A 22,878-nucleotide genomic window follows, 5' to 3' on the forward strand; every position below is an offset into this window, starting at 1 on the left:
TCACAGTATCACCGTTAGCTCCATTTCTGTGTTTGGAGATTATATCTGGGTAGAGTAGTCGTGAAGCCATTTCACTCCGTCTGTGTACATCCCAGCTTCCCTCTCCTGCACACCTGCCCCAGCCCCTGTTGCTCTGGGACACCCCTTTGGTGTTGGATTTGATTGAGAGAGGCTGCTGCAGGGGAGGATGTGGGAGTGAACCAGGCCAGCAGAAGTGGAGCTTTATTCTCTTTCCATCCTTTCCTCTGCTGTCCCAATTTCTGGAAGTTCGAGTAAATGGGAAAAATTAATAGGCACTATGCAGGTTTCTAATTCATGGAAGAAATAGCAAGTAAAAATAAAGACCCAAAATGAGGTAAATAGCACCCTAGGCTTCCTGGTTAGATTCTGAACACTGGCTGCGTTTTTCATTTAGATGATTCTGTGGTTGATTTGATCATTTTAGAGAGTACTGGGCCATTTTCAAGCCTTTTCCAGCTCTAGAGGTGGATTGATTTTGGTTTGTTATTTTTTTTTTCTTGCTCAGAGCTATTACTTGAATAATACATCCTTACAGATGCTTACTAGACCTTGCTATAATGTGCAAAAATATCAGTTTGCTACATTTTCTCCTCTTTTACATAATATTTCCTCGGCAACCCCTCCCCTCACTCCCAGATTGTCCCACTTCCCCTGCAGGCTTCCTAATTCCTTGTGACTCAGACTGTGGTGCCTGGGCCAGCAGCACCTGCATCGCCTGGAGCATCTTAGAAATGCAGAATCTCAGGCCCACCCAGACCTACTGATTCAGCATCGCTTTTGAGGGAGACCTCCCAGTAAAGATTTTCTCCAAGTGTCTTTGCCTTTAGGAATGTAAACTTAACTGGTAATGGTGACACTCTCCTCAGGCAATTGGTAAAACCCTTTGGTGACCTGGAAAAGACTTTCAGATTATAGTTTTGATAACTGAATGGTAGCAATAGCCTAAGCCGGGTTTTCTCTGAGTTGCTTTTTTCTTACTCTCCTCACTGGAGTGTTGTACTTCCATTCCTGTGGCCGTAAGCAGCCTTCGGTGCCACTGCCTATCTCCGCCGTTTACCAGGAGTCTACAAATGTTCCAGTTTGCGTAGATGGATCAGTTTCAGTACAGCTAATAGCATAGGAATATACACACATTCTCACAGACACAGTTCTCACCTGTGTTCTGATGTGTGCTGATTTACATATGAGTACGCCCAGAAATACAGGCATACCGCTGTTTCTTTGGGGTTTTTTGCGTGTGTGTGTTTTTTTTTTAAGTAACAAGTCGAACATTTGTTGCAACCCTGCATTGAGCATGTCCATCAGCACCATTTTTCCTACAACATTTGCTCACTTCATGTCTCTTTGTCACTGTTTGGTAATTCTTGCAGTATTTTAAACCTTTTCATTATAATTATATTTGTTATGGTGAGCTGTGATCAGTGTTCTTAAGCTTACTACTCAGTGAAGGCCCAGATGATGGTTAGCCTTTTTTAGCAGTAAAGTATTTGACATTAAGTATGTACATTCTCCTTTAGACATAATTCTGTTGTACATTTAGTATGCTACAGTATAGTATAAACATAACTTTTGTATGCACAGAGGAAGAAAAATATTCACATGACTTGCTTTATTTTGCGATATTCCCATTTTTTTGGTGGCCTGGAACCAAATCCATAGTATGTTCAAAACCTGCATGTACACAGGACAAATGACCCATATGTATATATACCCTCTAGGACCTGCTTATATGCAGAAAGTGTCCCATCTATATTATATAAATTAGGATTTACCATATCATACAAAATGGCTACAAATATAAATCAACTAAAGCCACTTTTCTTTCAGTTAATCTCTATAAAGATAACTTTTTTTTGAAATTCGATTATTGTTTTTACAGACTAAGATTCAAAACTTTGGAGGTATTTAATGAGAAAATATATCAAGTTACCGTTGTATAATCAGTGCTCAGAGGGGTTAGTTCTCCTCTCTTGAAAGCCATGAGTTTGTAAAATTTACTGAATTAATTTACAAATGATTGAAAGCATATCTTAGGCTCCCATCTGTATTTAGATTTATAAATAGAGATGAAATCACCTCTTGGGAAGGTCCCACCAGGGAATTTGTAGCTGGGAAGCTCATTGGTAAAAAAAAAAAAAAAAGGCCAGTTTCTGCATACATGTTTGAATTCAGACAGCTAAAATCCAGTTTATACAATACAGTTTCATTCCTGACCAGCATTTTACCTGCATTATATTGATTCTTTGATCTTATTGTTAATGCACTTAATTTCTCTCTGCTTTGATTTTAATAACTTGACCGATACATGACATGTATCTTTCCAAGGTTTAATTAGAAGTATTAATTGGTTTGTAAAATGCCTTTTGAAGTGCTCAGATGAAAGGTCCCATATAAATAGCAAATGTTATTTGTGTTGTTGTTGATCTCATTATGTGTATTTTGCCTACTGGGTACTGCCTTTTAAGACACTGAGACCTGCATTTTACAACTTTAAGGTGTTTCCTTTCAAGATAGAGCATTATTAAGGTATTTCTTATCAGGAAGTGATTTTGTTTGTCTGCCAAAGAATACTTCCTCTTAAATGATAGAATCTGGGATCCTGAATTCTTGTTTGTGTATAATCCTTCTTTCTTGACTTGTTGACATCTCTGTAAAATTACTCACATAATTCTCAATGTTCAGAATAGCCAGACACTAGGAATACAACTCATTTAAAAGCTGACTGCTAATTGAACACATGGGAAACTGCTGTTGTTTCACTGCCAGTAGACTGATTCTGTTATTTTTAATTCTTCCTTGACCAGGGGTTCTTAACCGGGGACATTTGTCAATGTCTGACACTTTTGGTTGCTGCAATCTCGGGGATGCTCCTGGTATCTAGTGGGCAGAATCCAGGGATACTGCTAAATATCCTAGAATACACAGGACATCCCCCATTCCCCAACGAAGAATTATCTTTCCCAAAATTTCAACAGTGCCACAGTTGAGAAACTTACAGACTACACTGTCTACAGAACTTTTAAAATTCATCTTCAACAACCAAGGGTTTTCCTAGGTTTGTTGCATATTGTGAATTCTTAATCCCTCCTGTATCTCTTTACAGGTTGGCATTGTGGGAAGAACAGGAGCTGGAAAAAGTTCCCTCATCGCTGCCCTTTTTAGACTGTCAGAACCTGAAGGTAAAATTTGGATTGATAAGATCTTGACAACCGAAATTGGACTTCACGATTTAAGGAAGAAAATGTCAATCATACCTCAGGTATGCACTTCAGAGCATTGACACATATTCTTTTAACACGGCACCTAAGTTTAATGTCTTTCAATTTGATTGTTTTTTTAAAATTGGTTGAAAGGGTTGATCCTTTTTCCCCCAACAGAGCATATTTTTTACTTCAGGGATTTTCAACAGATATTTTCATCAGATACCTGGTTTGGTTTGTTTGTTTGTTCGTTTGTTTTTGTGTGCCTGTGATTTAATAACTTACCCAGATAGATTTCTGGATTCAGACTTTCTCAGGTACCACAATTTTATCCACTGATAACCACATAAATCTGAAAAAAAATAAGTGGTTTGTTTAGCATGTGAGCGGTTTGTGTAGGGAAACATGAATTTTAAGTGTCTTAATGATGGAATCATGCTATAGGAAATAAGCTACCTTTTCAAAGGTGATTATCTCCCTGGAGTACTTTCTGGGAAACTGTGGGGCTTTGAGAATTACAGCATGTATATATGCTTTAGAGAGACTTTTATAATTCAGCCATAAGTAAGTGATTTTAATCGGGCAGGCAGTAAGGAATAGTGAGGAAGAACACGGGACATGGAATTCCATCTCTGTGCACCTCAGTTTTCTCTCTCTTTCGAGGCAGGTAACAGGACCAACTCATCGAGCTGTTGTGAGGACTAAATAGGTCAGTGTGTGTGGGGTGCTTCCCGTAGACCCCATACGTGGTTTCTGTGATGGTGGAGCGTTGAACTGGGCTCTGATTCTGTTTTCTTTTTTTCCACTTCTTAAATAAGTACGGTTTTCAAGGAGTGTTTGATTATTTGCACAATAGAAGCTCCTGTCATTCCTTATGTTTCATCCACACAAAATAATTCAGAGAACATTTATTAGCAATTACTATCCTCCAGATATATACCCAAGGGCAACATAGGCCCTGTGCCTTCATCTTCTATCCTGCTTTCTGCTTTGATAAACTTGCTGAGTTTGTTGTGGTTTTTTTTTTTTTTTTACTGTGAGGGGGTTTTTGTTTGTTTTTTCATTCAATTTTTGAATTTTATTTATTTTTTTATACAGCAGGTTCTTATTAGTCATCAATTTTATACACATCAGTGTATACACGTCAATCCCAATCCCCCAATTCATCCCACCACCACACCCACCCCCTGCTGCTTTCCCCCCTTGGTGTCCATATGTTTGTTCTCTACATCTGTGTCTCAATTTCTGCCTTGCAAACCAGTTCACCTGTACCATTTTTCTAGGTTCCACATATATGCGTTAATATAAGATATTTCTTTTTCTCTTTCTGACTTACTTCACTCTGTATGACAGTCTCTAGATCCATCCACGTCTCCACAAACGACCCAATTTCGTTCCTTTTTATGGCTGAGTAATATTCCATTGTATATACGTACCACATCTTCTTTATCCATTCGTCCGTCGATGGGCATTTAGGTTGCTTCCATGACCTGGCTATTGTAAATAGTGCTGCAATGAACATTGGGGTGCATGTGTCATTTTGAATTATGGTTTTCTCTGAGTATATGCCCAGTAGTGGGATTGCTGGGTCATATGGTAATTCTATTTTTAGTTTTTTAAGGAACCTCCATACTGTTCTCCATAGTGGCTGTATCAATTGATATTTCCACCAAGAGTGCAAGAGGGTTCCCTTTTCTCCAAACCCTCTCCCGCATTTGTTGTTTGTAGATTTTCCGATGACGCCCATTCTAACTGGTGTAACGTGTTACCACATTGTAGTTTTGATTTGCATTTCTCTAATAATTAGTGATGTTGAGCAGCTTTTCATGTGCTTCTTCGCCATCTGTATGTCTTCTTTGGAGAAATGTCTATTTAAATCTTCTGCCCGTTTTTGGATTGGGTTGTTTTTTTAATATTGAGCTGCATGAACTGTTTATATATTTTGGAAATTAATCCTTTGTCCGTTGATTCGTTTGCAAATATTTCTCCCATTCTGAGGGTTGTCTTTTCGTCTTGTTTATGGTTTCCTTTGCCGTGCAAAAGTTTTGAAGTTTCATTAGGTCCCATGTGTTTATTTTTGTTTTTATTTCCATTACTCTAGGAGGTGGATCAAAAAAGATCTTGCTGTGATTTATGTCAAAGAGTGTTCTTCCTGTGTTTTCCTCTAAGAGTTTTATAGTGTCCAGTCTTACATTTAGGTCTCGAATCCATTTTGAGTTTATTTTTCTGTATGGTGTTAGGGAGTGTTCGAATTTCATTCTTTTGCATGTAGCTGTCCAGTTTTCCCTGCACCACTTATTGAAGAGGCTGTGTTTCTCCATTGTATATCCTTGCCTCCTTTGTCATAGATTAGTTGACCGTAGGTGCATGCATTTATCTTTGGGCTTTCTATCTTGTTCCATTGATCTGTGTTTCTGTTTTTGTGCCAGTACCATATTGTCTTGATTACTGTAGCTTTGTAGTGTAGTCTGAAGTGAGGGAGTCTGATTCCTCCAGCTCCGTTTTTTTCCCTCAAGACTGCTTTGGCTATTCGGGGTCTTTTGTGTCTCCATACAAATTTTAACATTTTTTGTTCTAGTTCCATAAAAAATGCCATTGGTAATTTGATAGGGATTGCATTGAATCCGTAGATTGCTTTGGGTAGTATAGTCATTTTCACAACGTTGATTCTTCCAATCCAAGAGCATGGTATATCTCTCCATCCGTTGGTATCATCTTTAATTTCTTTCATCAGTGTCTTACAGTTTTCTGCATATAGGTCTTTTGTCTCCCTAGGTAGGTTTATTCCTAGGTATTTTATTCTTTCTGTGGCAGTGGTAAATGCCACTGAATAATGGCATTAGATTTTTCATTTTTGGTGTATAGGAATGCAAGAGACTTCTGTGCATTAATTTTGTATCCTGCAACTTTACCAAATTCATTGATTAGCTCTAGTAGTTTTCTGGTGGCATCTTTAGGATTTTCTATGTATGGTATCATGTCATCTGCAAACAGTGACAGTTTTACTTCTTCTTTTCCAATTTGTATTCTTTTTTTTTTTTTTTTTTTTGCGGTACACAGGCCTCTTCCGTTGCGGAGCGCAGGCTCCGGACGCGCAGGCTCAGCGGCCATGGCTCATTGGCCCAGCTGCTCTGCGGCATGTGGGATCTTCCCGGACCGGGGCACGAACTCATGTCCCCTACATCGGCAGGCGGACTCTCAACCACTGCGCCACCAGGGAAGCCCGCAATTTGTATTCTTTTTATTTCTTTTTCTTCTCTGATTGCCGTGGCTAGGACTTCCAAGACTACGTTGAATAATAGTGGCGAGAGTGGACATCCTTGTCTCGTTCCTGATCTTAGAGGAAATGCTTTCAGTTTTTCACCATTGAGAATGATGTTATCTGTGGGTTTGTCGTAGATGGCCTTTATTATGTTGAGGTAGGTTCCCTCTATGCCCACTTTCTGGAGAGTTTTTAACATAAACGGGTGTTGAATTTTGTCAAAAGCTTTTTCTGCATCTATTGAGATAATCATATGGTTTTCATTCTTCAGTTTGTTAATATGGTTTATCACATTGATTCATTTGAATATATTGAAGAATCCTTGCATCCCTGGGGTAAATCCCACTTGATCATGGTGTATGATGCTTTTAATGTGTTGTTGGATTCTGTTTGCTAGTAGTTTGTTGAGGATTTTTGCATCTATATTCATCAGTGATATTGGTCTGTAATTTTCTTTTTTTGTAGTATCTTTGTCAGGTTTTGGTATCGGGGTGATGGTGGCCTCATAGAATGAGTTTGGGAATGTTCCTTCCTCTGCAATTTTTTGGAAGAGTTTGAGAAGGATGGGTGTTAGCTCTTCTCTAAATGTTTGATAGAATTCACCTGGGAAGCCATCTGGTCCTGGACTTTTGTTTGTTGGAAGATGTTTAATCACAGTTTCAATTTCATTACTTGTGATTGGTCTGTTCATATTTTCTATTTCTTCCTGGTGCAGTATTGGAAGGTTATCTCTTTCGAAGAATTTGTCCATTTCTTTCAGGTTGTCCATTTTATTGGCATAGAGTTGCTTGTAGTAGTCTCTTAGGATGCTTTGTATTTCTGCAGTGTCTGTTGTTACTTCTCTTTTTTCATTTCTAATTTTATTGATTTGAGTCCTCTCCCTCTTTTTCTTGATGCATCTGGCTAGTGGTTTATCAGTTTTGTTTATCTTCTAAAAGAACCGGCTTTTAGTTTTATTAATCTTTGCTCTTGTTTTCTTTTTTTCTATTGCATTTATTTCTGCTCTGATCTTTATGAAATCTTTCCTTCTGCTAACTTTGGGTTTTGTTTGTTCTTCTTTCTCTAGTTCCTTTAGGTGTAAGGTTAGGTTGTTTATTTGGGATTTTTCTTGTTTCTGGAGGTGGGCTTGTATCGCTATAAACTTCCCCCTTAGAACTGCTTTTGCAGCATCCCATAGGTTTTGGATCGTCGTGTTTTCATTGTCATTTGTCTCTAGATATTTTTTAATTTCCTCTTTGATTTCTTCAGTGATATCTTGGTTATTTAGTAAAGTATTGTTTAGCCTCCATGTGTTTGTGTTTTTCACGTTTTTTCGCTTGTAATTCATTTCTAATCTCATAGCGTTGTGGTCAGAAAAGATGCTTGATATGATTTCAATTTTCGTAAATTTACTGCAGCTTGATTTGTGACCCAAGATGTGATCTATCCTGGAGAATGTTCTGTGTGCACTTGAGAAGAAAGTGTGATCTGCTGTTTTTGGATGGAATGTCCTATAAATATCAGTTAAATCTATCTGGTCTATTGTGTCATTTAAAGCTTGTGTTTCCTTATTAATTTTCTTTCTGGATGATCTGTCCATTGGTGTAAGTGAGGTGTTAAAGTCCCCCACTATGATTGTGTTACTGTCGATTTCCTCTTTTATAGCTGTTAGCAGTTGCCTTATGTATTGAGGTGCTCCTATGTTGGGTGCATATATATTTATAATTGTTATATTTTCTTCTTGGATTGATGCCTTGATCATTATGTAGTGTCCTTCCTTGTCTCTTGTAACATTCTTTATTTTAAAGTCTATTTTATCTGATATGAATATTGCTCCTGCAGCTTTCTTTTGATTTCCATTTGCATGGAATATCTTTTTCCATCCCCTCACTTTCACTCTGTATGTGTCCCTAAGTTTGAAGTGGGTCTCTTGTAGACAACATATATATGGGTCTTGTTTTCGTATCCATTCAGCAAACCTGTGTCTTTTGGTTGGAGAATTTAATCCCTTCTTGTCTAAGGTAATTATCGATATGTATGTTCCTATGTCCATTTTCTTAATTGTTTTGGGTTAGTTTTTGTACGGCCGTTTCTTCTCTTGTGTTTCCCACTTAGAGAAGTTCCTTTAGCATTTGCTATAGAGCTGGTTTTGTGGTGCTTAATTCTCTTAGCTTTTCCTTGTCTGTAAAGCTTTTGATTTCTCCATTAAATCTGAATGGGATCCTTGCCTGGTAGAGTAATCTTGGTTATAGGTTCTTCCCTGTCATCACTTCAAGTTTATCATGCCACTCCCTTCTGGCTTGTAGAGTTTCTGCTGAGAAATCAGCTGTTAACCTTATGGGAGTTCCCTTGTATGTAATTTGTCGTTTTTCCCTTGCTGCTTTCAATAATTTTTCTTTGTCTTTGATTTTTCCCAATTTGATTACTATGTGTCTCAGTGTGTTTCTCCTTGGGTTTATCCTGTATGGGACTCTCTGTGATTCCTGGATTTGAGTGGCTGTTTCCTTGCCCATGTTAGGGAAGTTTTCGACTATAATCTCTTCAAATATTTTCTCAGGTCCTTTCTCTCTCTCTTCTCCTTCTGGGACCCCTATAATGCGAATGTTGTTGTGTTTAATGTTGTCCCAGAGGTCTCTTAGGCTGCCTTCATTTCTTTTCATTCTTTTTTCTTTATTCTGTTCCGCAGCAGTGAATTCCACCATTCTGCCTTCCAGGTCACTTATCCGTTCTTCTGCCTCAGTTATTCTGCTATTGATTCCTTCTAGTGTAGTTTTCATTTCAGTTATTGTATTGTTCATCTCTGTTTGTTTGTTCTTTAATTCTTCTAAGTCTTTGTTAAACATTTCTTGCATCTTCTTGACCTTTGCCTCCATTCTTTTTCCGAGGTCCTGGATCATCTTCACTATCATTATTCTGAACTCTTTTTCTGGAAGGTTGCCTATCTCCGCTTCATTTAGTTGTTTTTCTGGGGTTTTATCTTGTTCTTTCATCTGGTACATAGTCCTCTGCCTTTTCATCTTGTCTGTCTTTCTGTGAATGTGCTTTTTGTTCCACAGGCTGCAGGACTGTAGTTCTTCTTGGTTCTGCTGTCTGCCCTGTGGTGGATGAGGCTATCTAAGAGGCTTGTGCAAGTTTCCTGATGGGAGGGACTGGTGGTGGGTATAGCTGACTGTTGCTCTGGTGGGCAGAGCTCAGTAAAAGTTTAGTCCGTTTGACTGCTGATGGTTGGGGCTGGGTTCCCTCCCTGTTGGTTGTTTGGCCTGAGGTAACCCAACACTGGAGCCTACCTGGGCTCTTTGGTGGGGCTAATGACAGACTCTGGGAGGGCTCACGCCAAGGAGTGCTTCCCAGAACTTCTGCTGCCAGTGTCCTTGTCCCCACAGTTAGCCACAGCCACCCCCCACCTCTGCAGGAGACCCTCCAACCCTAGCAGGTAGGTCTGGTTCAGTCTCCCATGGGGTCACTGCTCCTTCCCCTGGGTCCCGATGCGCACACTACTTTGTGTGTGCCCTCCAAGAGTGGAGTCTCTGTTTCCCCCAGTCCTGTCGAAGTCCTGCCGTCAAACCCCACTAGGCTTCAAGGTCGGATTCTCTAGGAATTCCTCCTCCTGTTGCCGGACCCCCAGGTTGGGAAGCCTGACGTGGGGCTCAGAACCTTCACTCCAGTGGGTGCACTTCTGTGGCATAAGTGATCTCCAGTCTGTGAATCACCCACTCAGCAGTTATGGGATTTGATTTTAGTGTGATTGCGCCCCTCCTACCATCTCATTGTGGCTTCTCCTTTGTCTTTGGATGTGGGGTGTCTTTTTTGGTGAGTTCCACTGTCTTCCTGTCGATGATTCTCCAGCAGCCAGTTGTGATTCTGGTGTTCTCACAAGAGGGAGGGAGAGCACGTCCTTCTACTCCGCCATCTTGGTTCAAGGCTGGGTTTGGTTTTTTTTTTTAATACTCTACAATCATCAGGACACCAAGGGAAGCTGACTAAAACATATACCTTCTTGAGGTGAGAACCCCAGAGAAGAGACACGATTAAAGAGCCAGGCAAATGTACTTCCTGGAATGTGGGTATAATGAGCTCTGAAATGCCTGGTTAGTAGGAAGCATATAGAACACGGCACCCAAAGGAAGTAGAATGTGGACTTGTGTCTCATGACTGAGTTCAGGTGTTGCTACCTACCGCTGGCCTCCAAAATACCTGGAATTACTCTTAAGTACTTTTGAAATGAAGACAGTCCTGTTAGATCACAATGATATGCCATCTCACACCCTTTATGATGGCTGCTGTTTAAGAAAAATTAAAAACAAAAAAATAAGTGTTGGTGAGGATGTGGAAAAATGGGAATCCTTGTGCACGGCTGGTAGAACGCAGAATGATACAGTGACTGGAAAACACTGTGCAGGTTCCTGAAAAAAGTTAAACATAGAATTATTATATGATCCAACAATTCTAATTTACGGTATAAACCCAAAAGAATTGAGAAGGGAATGTTACACAGATATCTGGACATGTATGGTCGTACCAGGATTATTCACATTAGCAAAGAGGTGGAAGCACCCCATGGTCCATTGACAGATGGATGGATAAACAAATGTGGTATGTATACAGCAGAACGTTATTTAGCCTTAAAAAGAAAGCAGATTCTGACACATGCTACAGCATGGTTGCACCTTGATGACATTATGCTCAGTGAAATGAGCTAGTCACAAAGGACAAATACTACTTACATGAAGTACATACAGTAGTCAATTCATGGGGACAAGAGGTAGAATGGTGGTTGCCAGGAGCTGCTAGGACAGGAGAGTGGGGGGAGTGGGGAGTTGTGGGTTTTTTGTTTGTTATTTTATTTTTTAACATCTTTATTGGAGGAGTTGTGGTTTAATGGGTACAGAGTTTCAGGTTTGCAAGATGAAAGGAGTTCTGTAGCTGGATGGTGGTGATGGCTTCAACAATGTGAAGGTATTTAATACCACTGAACTGTACACTGAAAAATGGTTAAAGTGGTAAATTTTATATGTATTTTACTGCAAGTAAAAAAAATTATGTATATAATGATATATATGTTTTATTATATATCACTTATTATGTATATAACGGTTTCCCTTTTAGAAAAATGGAAAGAAATTTTCAGCATGTAGAAACCCTGCATTTGAAGATTCCCTCTGGCTGTTAGATTGGTGGCTTAGTGATAAATGTAGAAAATAAATGATTCCCAACTTTTAAATTTTGATTGTACCCATCTCTGAAATGGGCCAAATTCGATTAGTTTGCAGAAATAATGAGCATGTCTGTAAAGTGCTTTTATGTTCTTGGATGAAAGGAATGTGAAACGTGCCCTGCATTACTTCTAATGCTTCTTAATAAGAAAAGTTGTATGCTTGTGTACATAAAAGAACTCTGTAAATAAAGAAATAACATTAGATGATTCTTGGCTCTGCCGGTAATGTTTTGGAAGCACATCTGAGCAAAGACTATAAACATACCTTGACATCACCAGGTTTTGGTTCTGTTCCATCGGTTTCCACCCTACTTTTCTGAGTATGCTCTATGTATACACGCCGGAGAGTGTGCTTACAAAACAGTGCTAAGCTCTGTATCTATGTAGGTAAAGATCACCAACCATTGTAAACACAGGACCCTTTTTTTTTCACTTTATATCCCTTTGTCTCTGAGGTGCAATGCTAGTTGATTAAAGAGAGAGTGTTTGTGTAACGGGTCCCAGGAAATCATTCGGGAGGCAGCCAGGGACAGAATGTTTAAGAGTATAGACTGAGTGTCAACATGACCCACGTTTTTATTCCTGCTTTGCCTCATACGAATGTGGGGACTTGATGTAGTCACTTGGCTTCCAAGTTTCAGTGTCCTTGCCCTTAAACTAGGTCTAGGAATTAATGTCACATGGATTTGTTGTGAAGATGTGACTGGATGAGAAAGTATTTGTGGCCCATACCTGGGTTTTGGGAACGCTCGGTCAATGGTAACTATAAATATTCTTAAGGACTGTGGCACTGGCCTTTTAGGTATTATTTCTGTAAGACGTAACACATTATGGAAAGGCTATGTTCTTTTCTGTTTAATGTTTTTGTTCTTTAATTTCTGTTTATGTTTTTGCGGTCCTTGGTGATTTTCGTTACATTTATTTACTGCTTATAACATAAACCATGTTATTTATATACATTTAAAGAGTGAAGCAAAAGAAAAAAAAATCAACACAGTAGCAGCTTTAGGGGAAAAGCACAGCCGTGAAAAATCTACGTAACGTGTTTTCTCCAAGGAATAAGAGGAAAGAATATTACTTTCTTGTTTCTTTTGATTTCTGGCTTCCCTCCCACCAGGTTCTTTCCTGACTACCACCCTGTACCCCACTCATACTTTCCAGTCCTCCACCAAGACCTCCGGCATTTTTTCTCAGTCCTCCCCACGTTCTCGACTGTTTTCTTCCTCTCCTTGAGGACAGGGCCTGTGTCTCTCATTTCTTTTGCTCTAGTGCTTGTTGCAGGCCTTGACAAGTTGCACAAGTTTTAATAAGAATTCCTAACATTTGTGGAATCCTTAACACATTTCAGCCTCTTTCTCTACCATCTCCCACTTAATCCTCACAATTTTCTAGTTATCCTCATCTGACAGATTTAAAAACTGAGGCACTGTGAGCTTAACGCACTTATCAGGTAAGCGGCAGAGCCTGTATTCAAATATATTTTAGGGAGATTGTCATCTCCAGAGCCTGAGCAGCTAACCACTCTGCTGGCGACTTCAACATGCTGTTGACTGCAGTCACAGTAGAGCTGCTTCGTATCATGATTTCATGTGTGTACACACACACACACACACACACACACACACACACGGGAATAAAAATTTCAAAAAGTATTATTTCTCTTGTGCTCTGCACTCTAATATTTTCTATTATATCCCTTCTATTCTAGTTAATATGAATGATAAAATGATGGTCACAAGGCACAAAATGGACTTCCTGATCCATTGGATGCACCTGCAGGTTGACAAATACCACCCCTCACTGTCCCCCTGTTGGGCTGGGCTCCTGGTCATTGTTAGCATTACGCCAGGAGCTTCACTGTTGTTCCAGATTCTCACAGGAGCCCCGCAGCGTTATCCCCATTTTACAGTAAGGGAACTGAGTCTTGGGAAGATTAATAACTTACCCTGAGTCTAATTGCTAATAAGCAGTAGAATCAGAACTGTCTGACTGCAAATACATATATGTATATTTCAATATATGTTTGTTGTACTGAATGATGTTTTCGTTTGAGATTTTACCCATTTTTTTTACTACCACCCCACTAAAAAGGATTCCCAAAACCATCACAAAAGTTAACAAGTGCAGAACAGAGCTGAAAGATACGTCTCCTAGTGCTATGTCCCGCTTTTGGACAGCATCAATTTAGAAACACATTTATTCATTTATATGTCACGGGGTAATATGTGTCAGGAGACGATACTCAAAACCTTAACTGCAAAAAGCTTGCATCCCTCTTCTCCTAAAATGCATAGGAAGAAGTGTTGCTTATGTCTGAACACCGTAATTCAGGGAACGTTAGAAACTGCGAGCAGATTCTGCAGATTCAGGGAGCCCAGGGAGCCCAGTCCTGCTTCTTTGAGTTGTTCCACTTTGGTGGGCCAGGCCCACATCCTCTCCCCTGGCTCCCTGCTCTCTGTGATCCTGGGTGCAGCAGCGGGCTTCTGGGGTGATCTCTCTCTCCCAGGCTCATCCCCATTACTGTTGACCTCACTGTGAACAGGTTAGAATTGGAGGAGATGTGATAGTACCAAGACCTGCATAGGAATCAGAGGCAGGGGAGTGGTGACATAGACAATCAATCCTTGACTCCTGGATGGAACTTTCAAAAACAAATACTATATTCTTAATAAGGCACTCCTCAATTTGTGTTCACAGTTTCAGGAATAAGCAAAAAATGAAAGCACTTCCGAAATAATTTCCTTAAACAGAACAGGTAGCAGAAATGTATATGGCATTTGTGCTCATGATATGAAGTAGTTACGTTTGTTAGAGAGGACAAGGTGAGATTATATTCAGGGAGCAGATTGCTTATCTGAAAGGATCTGGAAAAATGGACTTCAAAACCTCTTTGGATGATCTCTACACCTAGAGCCCTTTATCCTGTTGGCACAAAGAAAATGTTTTTAGTTGAAATTCAGTATTTATGCAAATTCAGTATTTATGTAAAACTGCAAATTCAGTATTTATGCAAATTCAGTATTTATGATCGCAGCCCAAGGGTTGACACAGATCAGCAGCCATCATCGTTATCATGATTAAACAGATTCATTTTTTATATTTAGAAGTTTTCTTTTCTCAATCAAATCAACAGCTAGGTATTTTTTTAATACAGTCCAGTCTGCTCTTTTGGCATTTCTGTTCCCTGAGCTTTCTTCAGTAGGTTGAAGATCGTGAACCAGAGCTGTCTCTCAGACTTCTTGCTGATTACCTGGTTTTCTTTCCCTTTTTTTCTTGTTGAGAAGAGGTGGCTATGCTGTTACTAGTAAAGAAATACAACTGGATTCTAGCCTAATGCAGTCAGCCCTTTGTTTCTGACACTGAAGTCTTCATTAAATCCCTTGGAACTGCTCCCTGGAGCCCCTGAAAGAGGACTTTACGGGACTTAAATTCTTTTTCCTTTGTTGGAGAACAATGTCCTTTTCCCCTGAATATGGATGATGATCAGTTCATTCAGAGGCTACAGGATTTAGGGGGAAAAAAAAGGAACCAAAATATAAAGTGACTTCAGGTGATTCTCTTATCCTTGAAACAGGGAGATGAGCTTCCCCTTAAGAAGAGTCCTCAGATTAGAAATGAGAACATAGCTTTAGGACTGGAGGAAACAGCAGCAGTAGCTACTTCTGTTTTTTTTTTTAAATCAAAGTATGGTTGATTTACAATGTTGCATTAGTTTCAGGTGTACAGCAAAGTATACATTCAGTTTTACATATATATATTTAGCAGTAGCTACTCTACATATACTTTAGTAGAGGGCAGTTTCCTGGTTTGGGACTGAAATGATTAGAGGAAGGATTGTGCTTTATCCTCCCATGTTTGTAACCACTTGAACAGTTTTTGTCTTGGTCCCAGGGCATTTTAAGCCTCTGAAGGTTAGTGAGTAGGATTTCTTTGTAAGATAATGAGAGGCTTGTCTTCCAGCAGCGTATACAAAAGGTCCAGTAAGACTGCAGTTTTCAGTCTTACAGATGTGTCGAGGGATTATCAATTTACTATATTAAATACTCTGATTCAGAGTGGCCAATTTGGGGTTACACGCCTAATATGAACTCGTGTTATGTTAGTAACAAGGAAAAGATTACTACTGAATATGGCACAAAGGGTTACATGTAAAAAGTATCAACTTTAAACCTTGATGAAAAACAGGTTTGAAACTAATGCTTCATTTAAAATACTACGTTAAACAAGAGCATCTGTTTTTGAGTGTGCTGCGCCACCTCTTATTAAGTGAGGTTTAGTTGTGTCCCTTCAGAAAGAATATTCTTAGGCTAATAAATTTAGTGTATATTTACATGAACTTTGTACATCCTGCCATAAATCTCTACACTGAGGTGTTCTGCGTGCAAACATTTTTACAACACTTACTTATACAATTAGTTTATTAGCTTCATTGCTTCGAGGGGGGTACTTTAAATAATAGTATCTTGCTTCGAGGTGGGTACTTTAAATATTAGTATCTATCAGAAGTGATCATTAATTTGACCCTTATCTGCCCTTGCAGTATGTGTCTACAGTGAGCATTTTATTACCTTTGGTAGATAATATAATGTTTTCTCATTTGGCAAGTGAATGAAAGAAGAATGAGTAGAAACCAAAATGAACACCATGCATAAAACACACTGACATATTACAACAGACATTGTTCACAAACCGCCTGCTGGCTTTAAAGAAAAGTGTAGCTTCAATCAGTTAATGTTGTAGTAAATCGTTCTTTTCATTCAACAAGTTTTGAGTGAAATTTTACTGATTTTGAAATATATATTGGGCATGTCCTAACAAAGAGAAATATTCTTGTATAGAAGACAATTTTCTTCCATCTAGTGCTGCTAAATAAAGAAGTGAAATTTCCAAATATATCCTTTTAGACTGACAGTACAGACTTAAGTGGGCACCCTCTCGGCCCTTAAGGCCTACAGAGTGTCTGAGGGTTCTGTTTAAAGGTTAGCGTCATCCAAGTTCAGGCGCTGGTCAGGGGTTCAGAAATGAGGGACTCCTTCTGCACAGAATCCCGTTTTAGTCCCCTAGTCTTTGGAGAGACTCATGCCCTTCAAAGAGTTTCCTAAAGAGAAGAAGGTGAGGGAAGTGACAATAGAGAGAGGCCCTGATTATGAAATAGGTGATTGAACTTTATTTATTTATTTTAATTTATTTTATTTTTGGCCGCGTTGGGTCTTGGTTGCTGCGCACGGGCTTTCTCTAGTTGCGGCAAGTGGGGCCTACTCTTTGTTGTGGTGCGCAGGTTTCTCATTGCGGTGGCTTCTCTTGTTGTGGAGCACGGGCTCTAGGTGCTCGGGCTTCAGTAGTTGTGGCTCACGGGCTCGGTAGTTGTGGCTCGCGGGCTCTACAGTGCAGGCTCAGTAATCGTGGCACATGGCGCACGGGCTTAGTTGCTCTGCGGCATGTGGGATCTTCCCGGACGGGGGATCAAACCCGTGTCCCCTGCATTGGCAGGCGGATTCTTAACCACTGCACCACCAGGGAAACCTGTGATTAAACTTTAAATGAGGTCCCTGTGGCTGCTCTCTTGAACCACCAAAACCGCACTTCACAAACGTGCTAATACCATGAGCCCTTTGATTGTCCAAGGAAGGAAGAAAGGTCTGTCTTTTAAAAAGAGAGCAATTTATTTCATAGATTAGCTTAAGTAATGACTCTGGAGTGTACCAAGAAAGCCAGGTAGGCACTTCATCAAAAACTTAGACCTCTTACCGCATGTGAATTTGGTCTATGAGAAGAACCTGAAGGAAAAAATGTTCAGGTTATACAAGCCCTGTTGGCCAAAGAAATGGTCCCGTTGTTACTATAAGCAGATACCCTGTCTCACTTCTCCCAGTTGGGCTCAATCCAATTAATTCCTAAACCTGGCCTCTTTCAGCCCCTTTATCTCCTCAAACACCAGTCCTTGAAGAGTCCCTCATTTGGGGCCTCAGAGTAGCATCCTGCCCATGGTTTAGAGCCTTAAGTGGTGAATGTGGAGAAGAGTCAAGGGAGAGGGTGGAATACTGGGGACCGGCCTCCCCTCTTCTGGCCACATCGTTAGTGTAAACCTCATGGACACAGATAAAAGAAGAAAAATCGCCTGGCTTATTAGAATCTTAGAGTTGATAATTACAAAGAATAAAAAACTTTTTTATAAAACTCTGAAGTGGAATGATAGTTATTCCCCTGACGAGGAACTTGGGTCTTGGGTTTTTCAGTTCAATTCAGTAATCATTCTGAAACATCGTATGACCAGTGATTTCAGTGCTTTTGGAGTGTATCAGCCACTTGATCAACTTTGTGCAAAGAAAGCTGCCTTTATAGTGTCTTCAGTTTTGGATTTTGCTTAGGCGTGCATCTTTTCCGTGGCACGCCCTGTGTTTTCATGCATTTCTCTCTCCCCAGGCTTAAAACTAAGACAATAGGGAAAGAACGGACTGGAGGCTCTCTGAGTGTCATTCTTCTTGGCTAGGGAAAAGAAATGTCTGTCTTCTTTCTTCTCAGCCTTTTGTGAAGTGAGGAGGAATAGTCCAGCCCCAAGACCATTGGGCTCTTCTCTGTTGCCAATAATCTTGTGCCCTGGCTTACTAGAGCCTTCCAGAAGAAAACTTAAGTGGCCTACATGAGTTTACATACAAGATTCTCTCTTGAAACCCCGCAAGAGGCATATATTTGCAGAGTAATTTCCTTGTGGTTCCTCCTGGAGCAGGTGAATAGGAAGAGCTATTTAAGTCAGAATAGTTTCATTATGACACAGGTCACAGTGGGTTTCAGGTCATCCTGGCCTTGCAGTTAATAATGAGGTTCTGTGAGCATGTAATCCTGATGCACTGGTGAGAGAACATGGGGATCAGCTGATGCCTGATCAGAGGCCAAATCCTCATGAACCAGAGGTGCCACAGGCCCCAGTAGCTGACATTCTCTTTTCACATATGGAGATGTTCCATTCACACATGTGGAGAGATTCCCTATCCCTGAAGGCTGTTTTAGGAATGAAGAAAATATTCCAGTTCAAACGTGCAAATATTTAGCAGTTCTGCTTTGAGCCACAAACTTCAACTAATCATGCTCTTGGCATTTTCCAGTATCCTACCAGGATTGGCATTAACTTATATAGCTCTTGATGTAACCTTCCTCAAATAATTATATCCTCTTTCCTTTTCGTTTGTTTCTGTTTAAGTAGCTATTACCAGGAAGGCATTTTTTTTAAAAACTCAAACCTTTCTTTCTCTTCTTCCGTTTCTTCTTCAGGTGATACACCTCAACACTGTCTTCTGTTATTAGTGTTCAGTGGTCTGGAAGATATTTTGGAGCACATTTTATAAAATGGAAAGTTAATAGAGATAAAATTTTGTAAAGAGGCATTTGCAACCTTATTACTAATGATTATAGTGAATTTTTCTTTGGTATTTTAATTATTTTCTGTAAGCATTCGTGTAAAATGAAAATAAGCTACAGTAATAACATTCCCTATTTTGTGGCATTTAGGAACCTGTTTTATTCACTGGAACAATGAGGAAAAATCTGGATCCCTTTAATGAGCATACGGATGAGGAACTGTGGAATGCCTTAGAAGAGGTAATTTATAAAATGTAATTAATTTGTTAACATCAATATATATGGATGGGCATTTATAGCATTGCAGGTAATTAAGGGGAGCTTATAGGTTTAACTGACTTTGTTCACCTCCTAGGAGAATACTGATGACGCGGTGCAGTTAAAATGTGTGTACTGACGACGATGGAAACCGACAACATGATGCGTCGTGCTTTTTAGCATTTGCCCTAGAACCCAAAGCAACTAGATAGATTATTTTGTCCTTAGCAGAGCACCAAACTAGAAGTTAAAATTATGGGTTTTAATTCTAATAGTGACCTAGTGAATTAATTATCCTAATTACCCTGCAACATTCATCTTATTCCTCTGGTCTTAGGGAACATCTACTAAGTGGATACAATGATAGTTTTTCATTATTAACTGAAAGATAATTGAAATCATACTAATAACATGCTGTGAAGTTTTAGAAAAAAGATTGTATAAAGGTGAACTCTACATTTGGAATGTGATAATAATTATTAATTGGCAATCATGTCATTTTAATGCTGCAGCATGAATGCAGGTAACAGAACCCTGGCCCTTTTGCTCAGTTTTTATATGGATACGTTCATTTCTAGAGGATTTTCTCTCATTTGTGTAGTGTTTCACTTTGGACCACTTCTTTGAATTTCCTTACTCTTGCCTGAAAAGGATTCTGAATGGTAGGGTGCTGATGGTTTGTATATTTTAATACTAATTATTCTGTGCATGTGCCCTAGTTCTGAAAATTGATTCTAAGCTACTGATGGCAGAAACTATATCTAGACTTCTAAACCATACATGGGTTTTTAATTCCTCATACAACCTAGCGCAGTCTTTTGCTTTTAGAAAGTAAACACTTAATAAACAGTTACTGAATATTTGCTTGATCTCTTCATTTCAGAGAAGTGTGGCTTGTTTATTTTTTTTTTAATTGCGTTTTTATTGTTGTTGTTTTTGTGTAAATCCCAGTGACCAATTGCTCACATTGTTGTTGTTTTGAATTTGTACGTTTTGTCATTTAGTGTCACCTCTCCAAGGTTAGCTGTGAAATCTGCAGTTTATATGGATGAGCTTGGACTCTGAGCAAGCTGATTCGGCCCTACAGTTTTTCCTGCCAGTAATTCTGGTTTCTGCAGGCAGATTATCTTTGGCAGTTAAAAGTTTGTTTGTTTTTTTTATTTAAATCTTGTAGTACAGTTTAATCTTATAACAATCCACTGCTTTAAACACCATCTATACCCATAGTCTGGGGGAAATAAAACTTTATGTTGTGTCCTGTTTTTCATGAGTTTTCATTCACTATGAAACATTAATGAAATTGAAGTAGATACCCTTGACTGGTCTAGCAGTATGGTGTTAAACTTGGGAAAAAAGGCTTGTCTCCTTCATTAGTAGTTCATTTAGGAAAATGTCGTTCTTCTTTCTGTATCCACAGGTACAACTTAAAGAAGCCATCGAAGATCTTCCTGGTAAAATGGATACTGAATTGGCAGAATCAGGATCGAACTTTAGTGTTGGACAGAGACAATTGGTGTGCCTAGCCAGGGCTATTCTCAGGAAAAATCGTATATTGATTATTGATGAAGCCACAGCAAATGTGGATCCAAGGTATGGAGTTGAGGTCCGTGAAACTTGGAATCTGAATTTTAAATGTGGTAAATGGAAAACATTTAATGTCGCTGAGAAATGTTCTAAGCATTCTCTTTTCCCCACAGATATCTCTTGATAACGTTAATTGCAGAGAACAAAGGAAGAAATCAAAACCTGTTATATGGTGTTGTTGTTACTAGGCATCCTAGGAGAGCTAGATTCCTGAATCCAGCTCCTGATAGTTTCAAGTAATTTCGAGGGAAGACTATCTTACGTTGTTTTATGAAAAATCTTCTAAGGAGACTTTTTATACTCAGTTTTTGAAGAGCAATATTATGTCTTGAAGTATTGATTTTTTAAAACATTATAAAAATATGTGATTTTTTTTTTTTAAGTCTGCTATTTCTGTCTTTACTGAACTAAATTCAACTTCTTTGTTTCCAGAACTGATGAGTTAATACAAAAAAAAATCCGTGAGAAATTTGCCCAGTGCACTGTGCTAACCATTGCACACAGATTGAACACCATTATTGACAGCGACAGGATAATGGTAAGACCCTCACCTCTGGAATATCAGTCATTCCCGTTTATGTTCAGTTTTGTCAATGTATCCTTCCACAGCAAACGTGATAGGAACCTCCAATAAGTTAATTTTCTCTTAAGTTTTCCTCTCATTCCTGACAGTAACTCAAGTACTTACCTACACTTTCAGAATATGCTATTAAATAATATATCCAGTAATTTCACATTTTCATATTAAAAGTTTATTTGAAATGGTATTTTTCATTAAGATGGCCAACCACGAAAATACTCCAAATCCAAGACACAGCTTCATATTTCAGTGTTCTAGAACACAGTCATTCTTCCTTTGTCAGTTATTTTTTCAGATTTTTAGATTCCCTTAATCAAAAAATTAGCCTTTCATTTAGACTGCCAAGAGGTTGTTGGGTACGGTTGCAGAATTTCTCAGCTGTTGGGACTTTCACAAGATTTCCTGTCAGAGGGGAGTCTATGAGAAGAAAGGCCTAGTGAGAAAAAGAAAGTATTTCAACAGAACGGATTTAATTTAGGAAATTTTACTATACAGGAATTGGAGTCATGGGAAAATGAAAGTGAACACTGTGTAAGTAATGTTAGGAAGCAACTATCTAGGACAGATCTGCAGACCTAACTAGCAAGTCTCTTTCACAATAGATCTGGGCACTGCACACATAGCCGACTCCAAGCTTTGGTCTCCGTATATTTGTCTAGTATCTTCCTTCCAGATTTGATTGGCTCTGTCTTTCTTAGTAACTTAATGTTTATTTATTTAGCTTTATTTCCTTCCTTCCTCCCTCTTTTACTTTTCTCTCTCTTTGTCCTTTCCCTCTGTTGCTTGTTGAGTGTCAATATATCTTAGGGTGTGGCTTTATAAAATGATAAGATAATCATCCCTCAAAGGAAAAACCTTTGACTGCAAATAAGCCCAAGAGAATGCAAGTTATTTTCAGGCTAACCCCCAGCCTGTGGCAATGAGCTGCTTCTGCTCATCTTACAGATGATAACTGTTGTCACAAGGTACCACCATATCCAGCGATGCTCATTAGTGATGAAGTAAATAGATAAAGAAAGCCTGCACAAGTCATAAGAGGCAACAGATGCAGTTAACTAGTGATTTTGATGGTCCGTACTAAGGTAGTAATATACGATCAGTAATGCCCAAAGTCCCTTGTGTCCAGTGATAATGGAGGTGTCCCTTTTGACTTCTTGGGCAGTTTCTGGAATGTCACCTCCCACGCTACTTCATGTGCATTGTCAGGTGGGATCCTCAGTGGGGGAACTGACCAGTCTGTCAGCACTGAAGCAGCGCCATTAGCCTCACTCCGCCGAGCTGGACGTGCACAGAAATGAGCTCTGGGGAGGCAGACGACAGGAGTGGGGCATCCCCAACCAAAGGGATGCTCTGGGCTCCAAGCAGTGTGTCTGGTCATCTGGACTAGCACATCACAGTAGGAAGCAGGCCCCACCGGCAGTCT

The 22,878-nt window shown here is 39.4% G+C and overlaps 1 protein-coding gene across 3 annotated transcripts in view; it reads left to right on the plus strand.

Moving 5' to 3' along the window:
• Positions 1-22,878, plus strand: part of ABCC4 (ATP binding cassette subfamily C member 4) — a 223,712-nt gene that overhangs the window by 175,446 nt on the left and 25,388 nt on the right. For all 3 annotated transcript variants that reach the window (XM_029209923.1, XM_029209924.1, XM_029209926.1), the window contains exons 26-29: positions 3,125-3,280; positions 19,184-19,273; positions 20,709-20,881; positions 21,308-21,413. In XM_029209923.1, coding sequence (XP_029065756.1) covers positions 3,125-3,280; positions 19,184-19,273; positions 20,709-20,881; positions 21,308-21,413 — 525 coding nt within the window. The remainder of the gene's footprint in view (positions 1-3,124; positions 3,281-19,183; positions 19,274-20,708; positions 20,882-21,307; positions 21,414-22,878) is intronic.

The sequence above is a fragment of the Monodon monoceros genome, unplaced genomic scaffold (assembly GCF_005190385.1).
Source record: "Monodon monoceros isolate NGI ecotype Baffin Bay Population unplaced genomic scaffold, NGI_Narwhal_1 Super_Scaffold_8, whole genome shotgun sequence".
NCBI lineage: Eukaryota > Metazoa > Chordata > Mammalia > Artiodactyla > Monodontidae > Monodon > Monodon monoceros.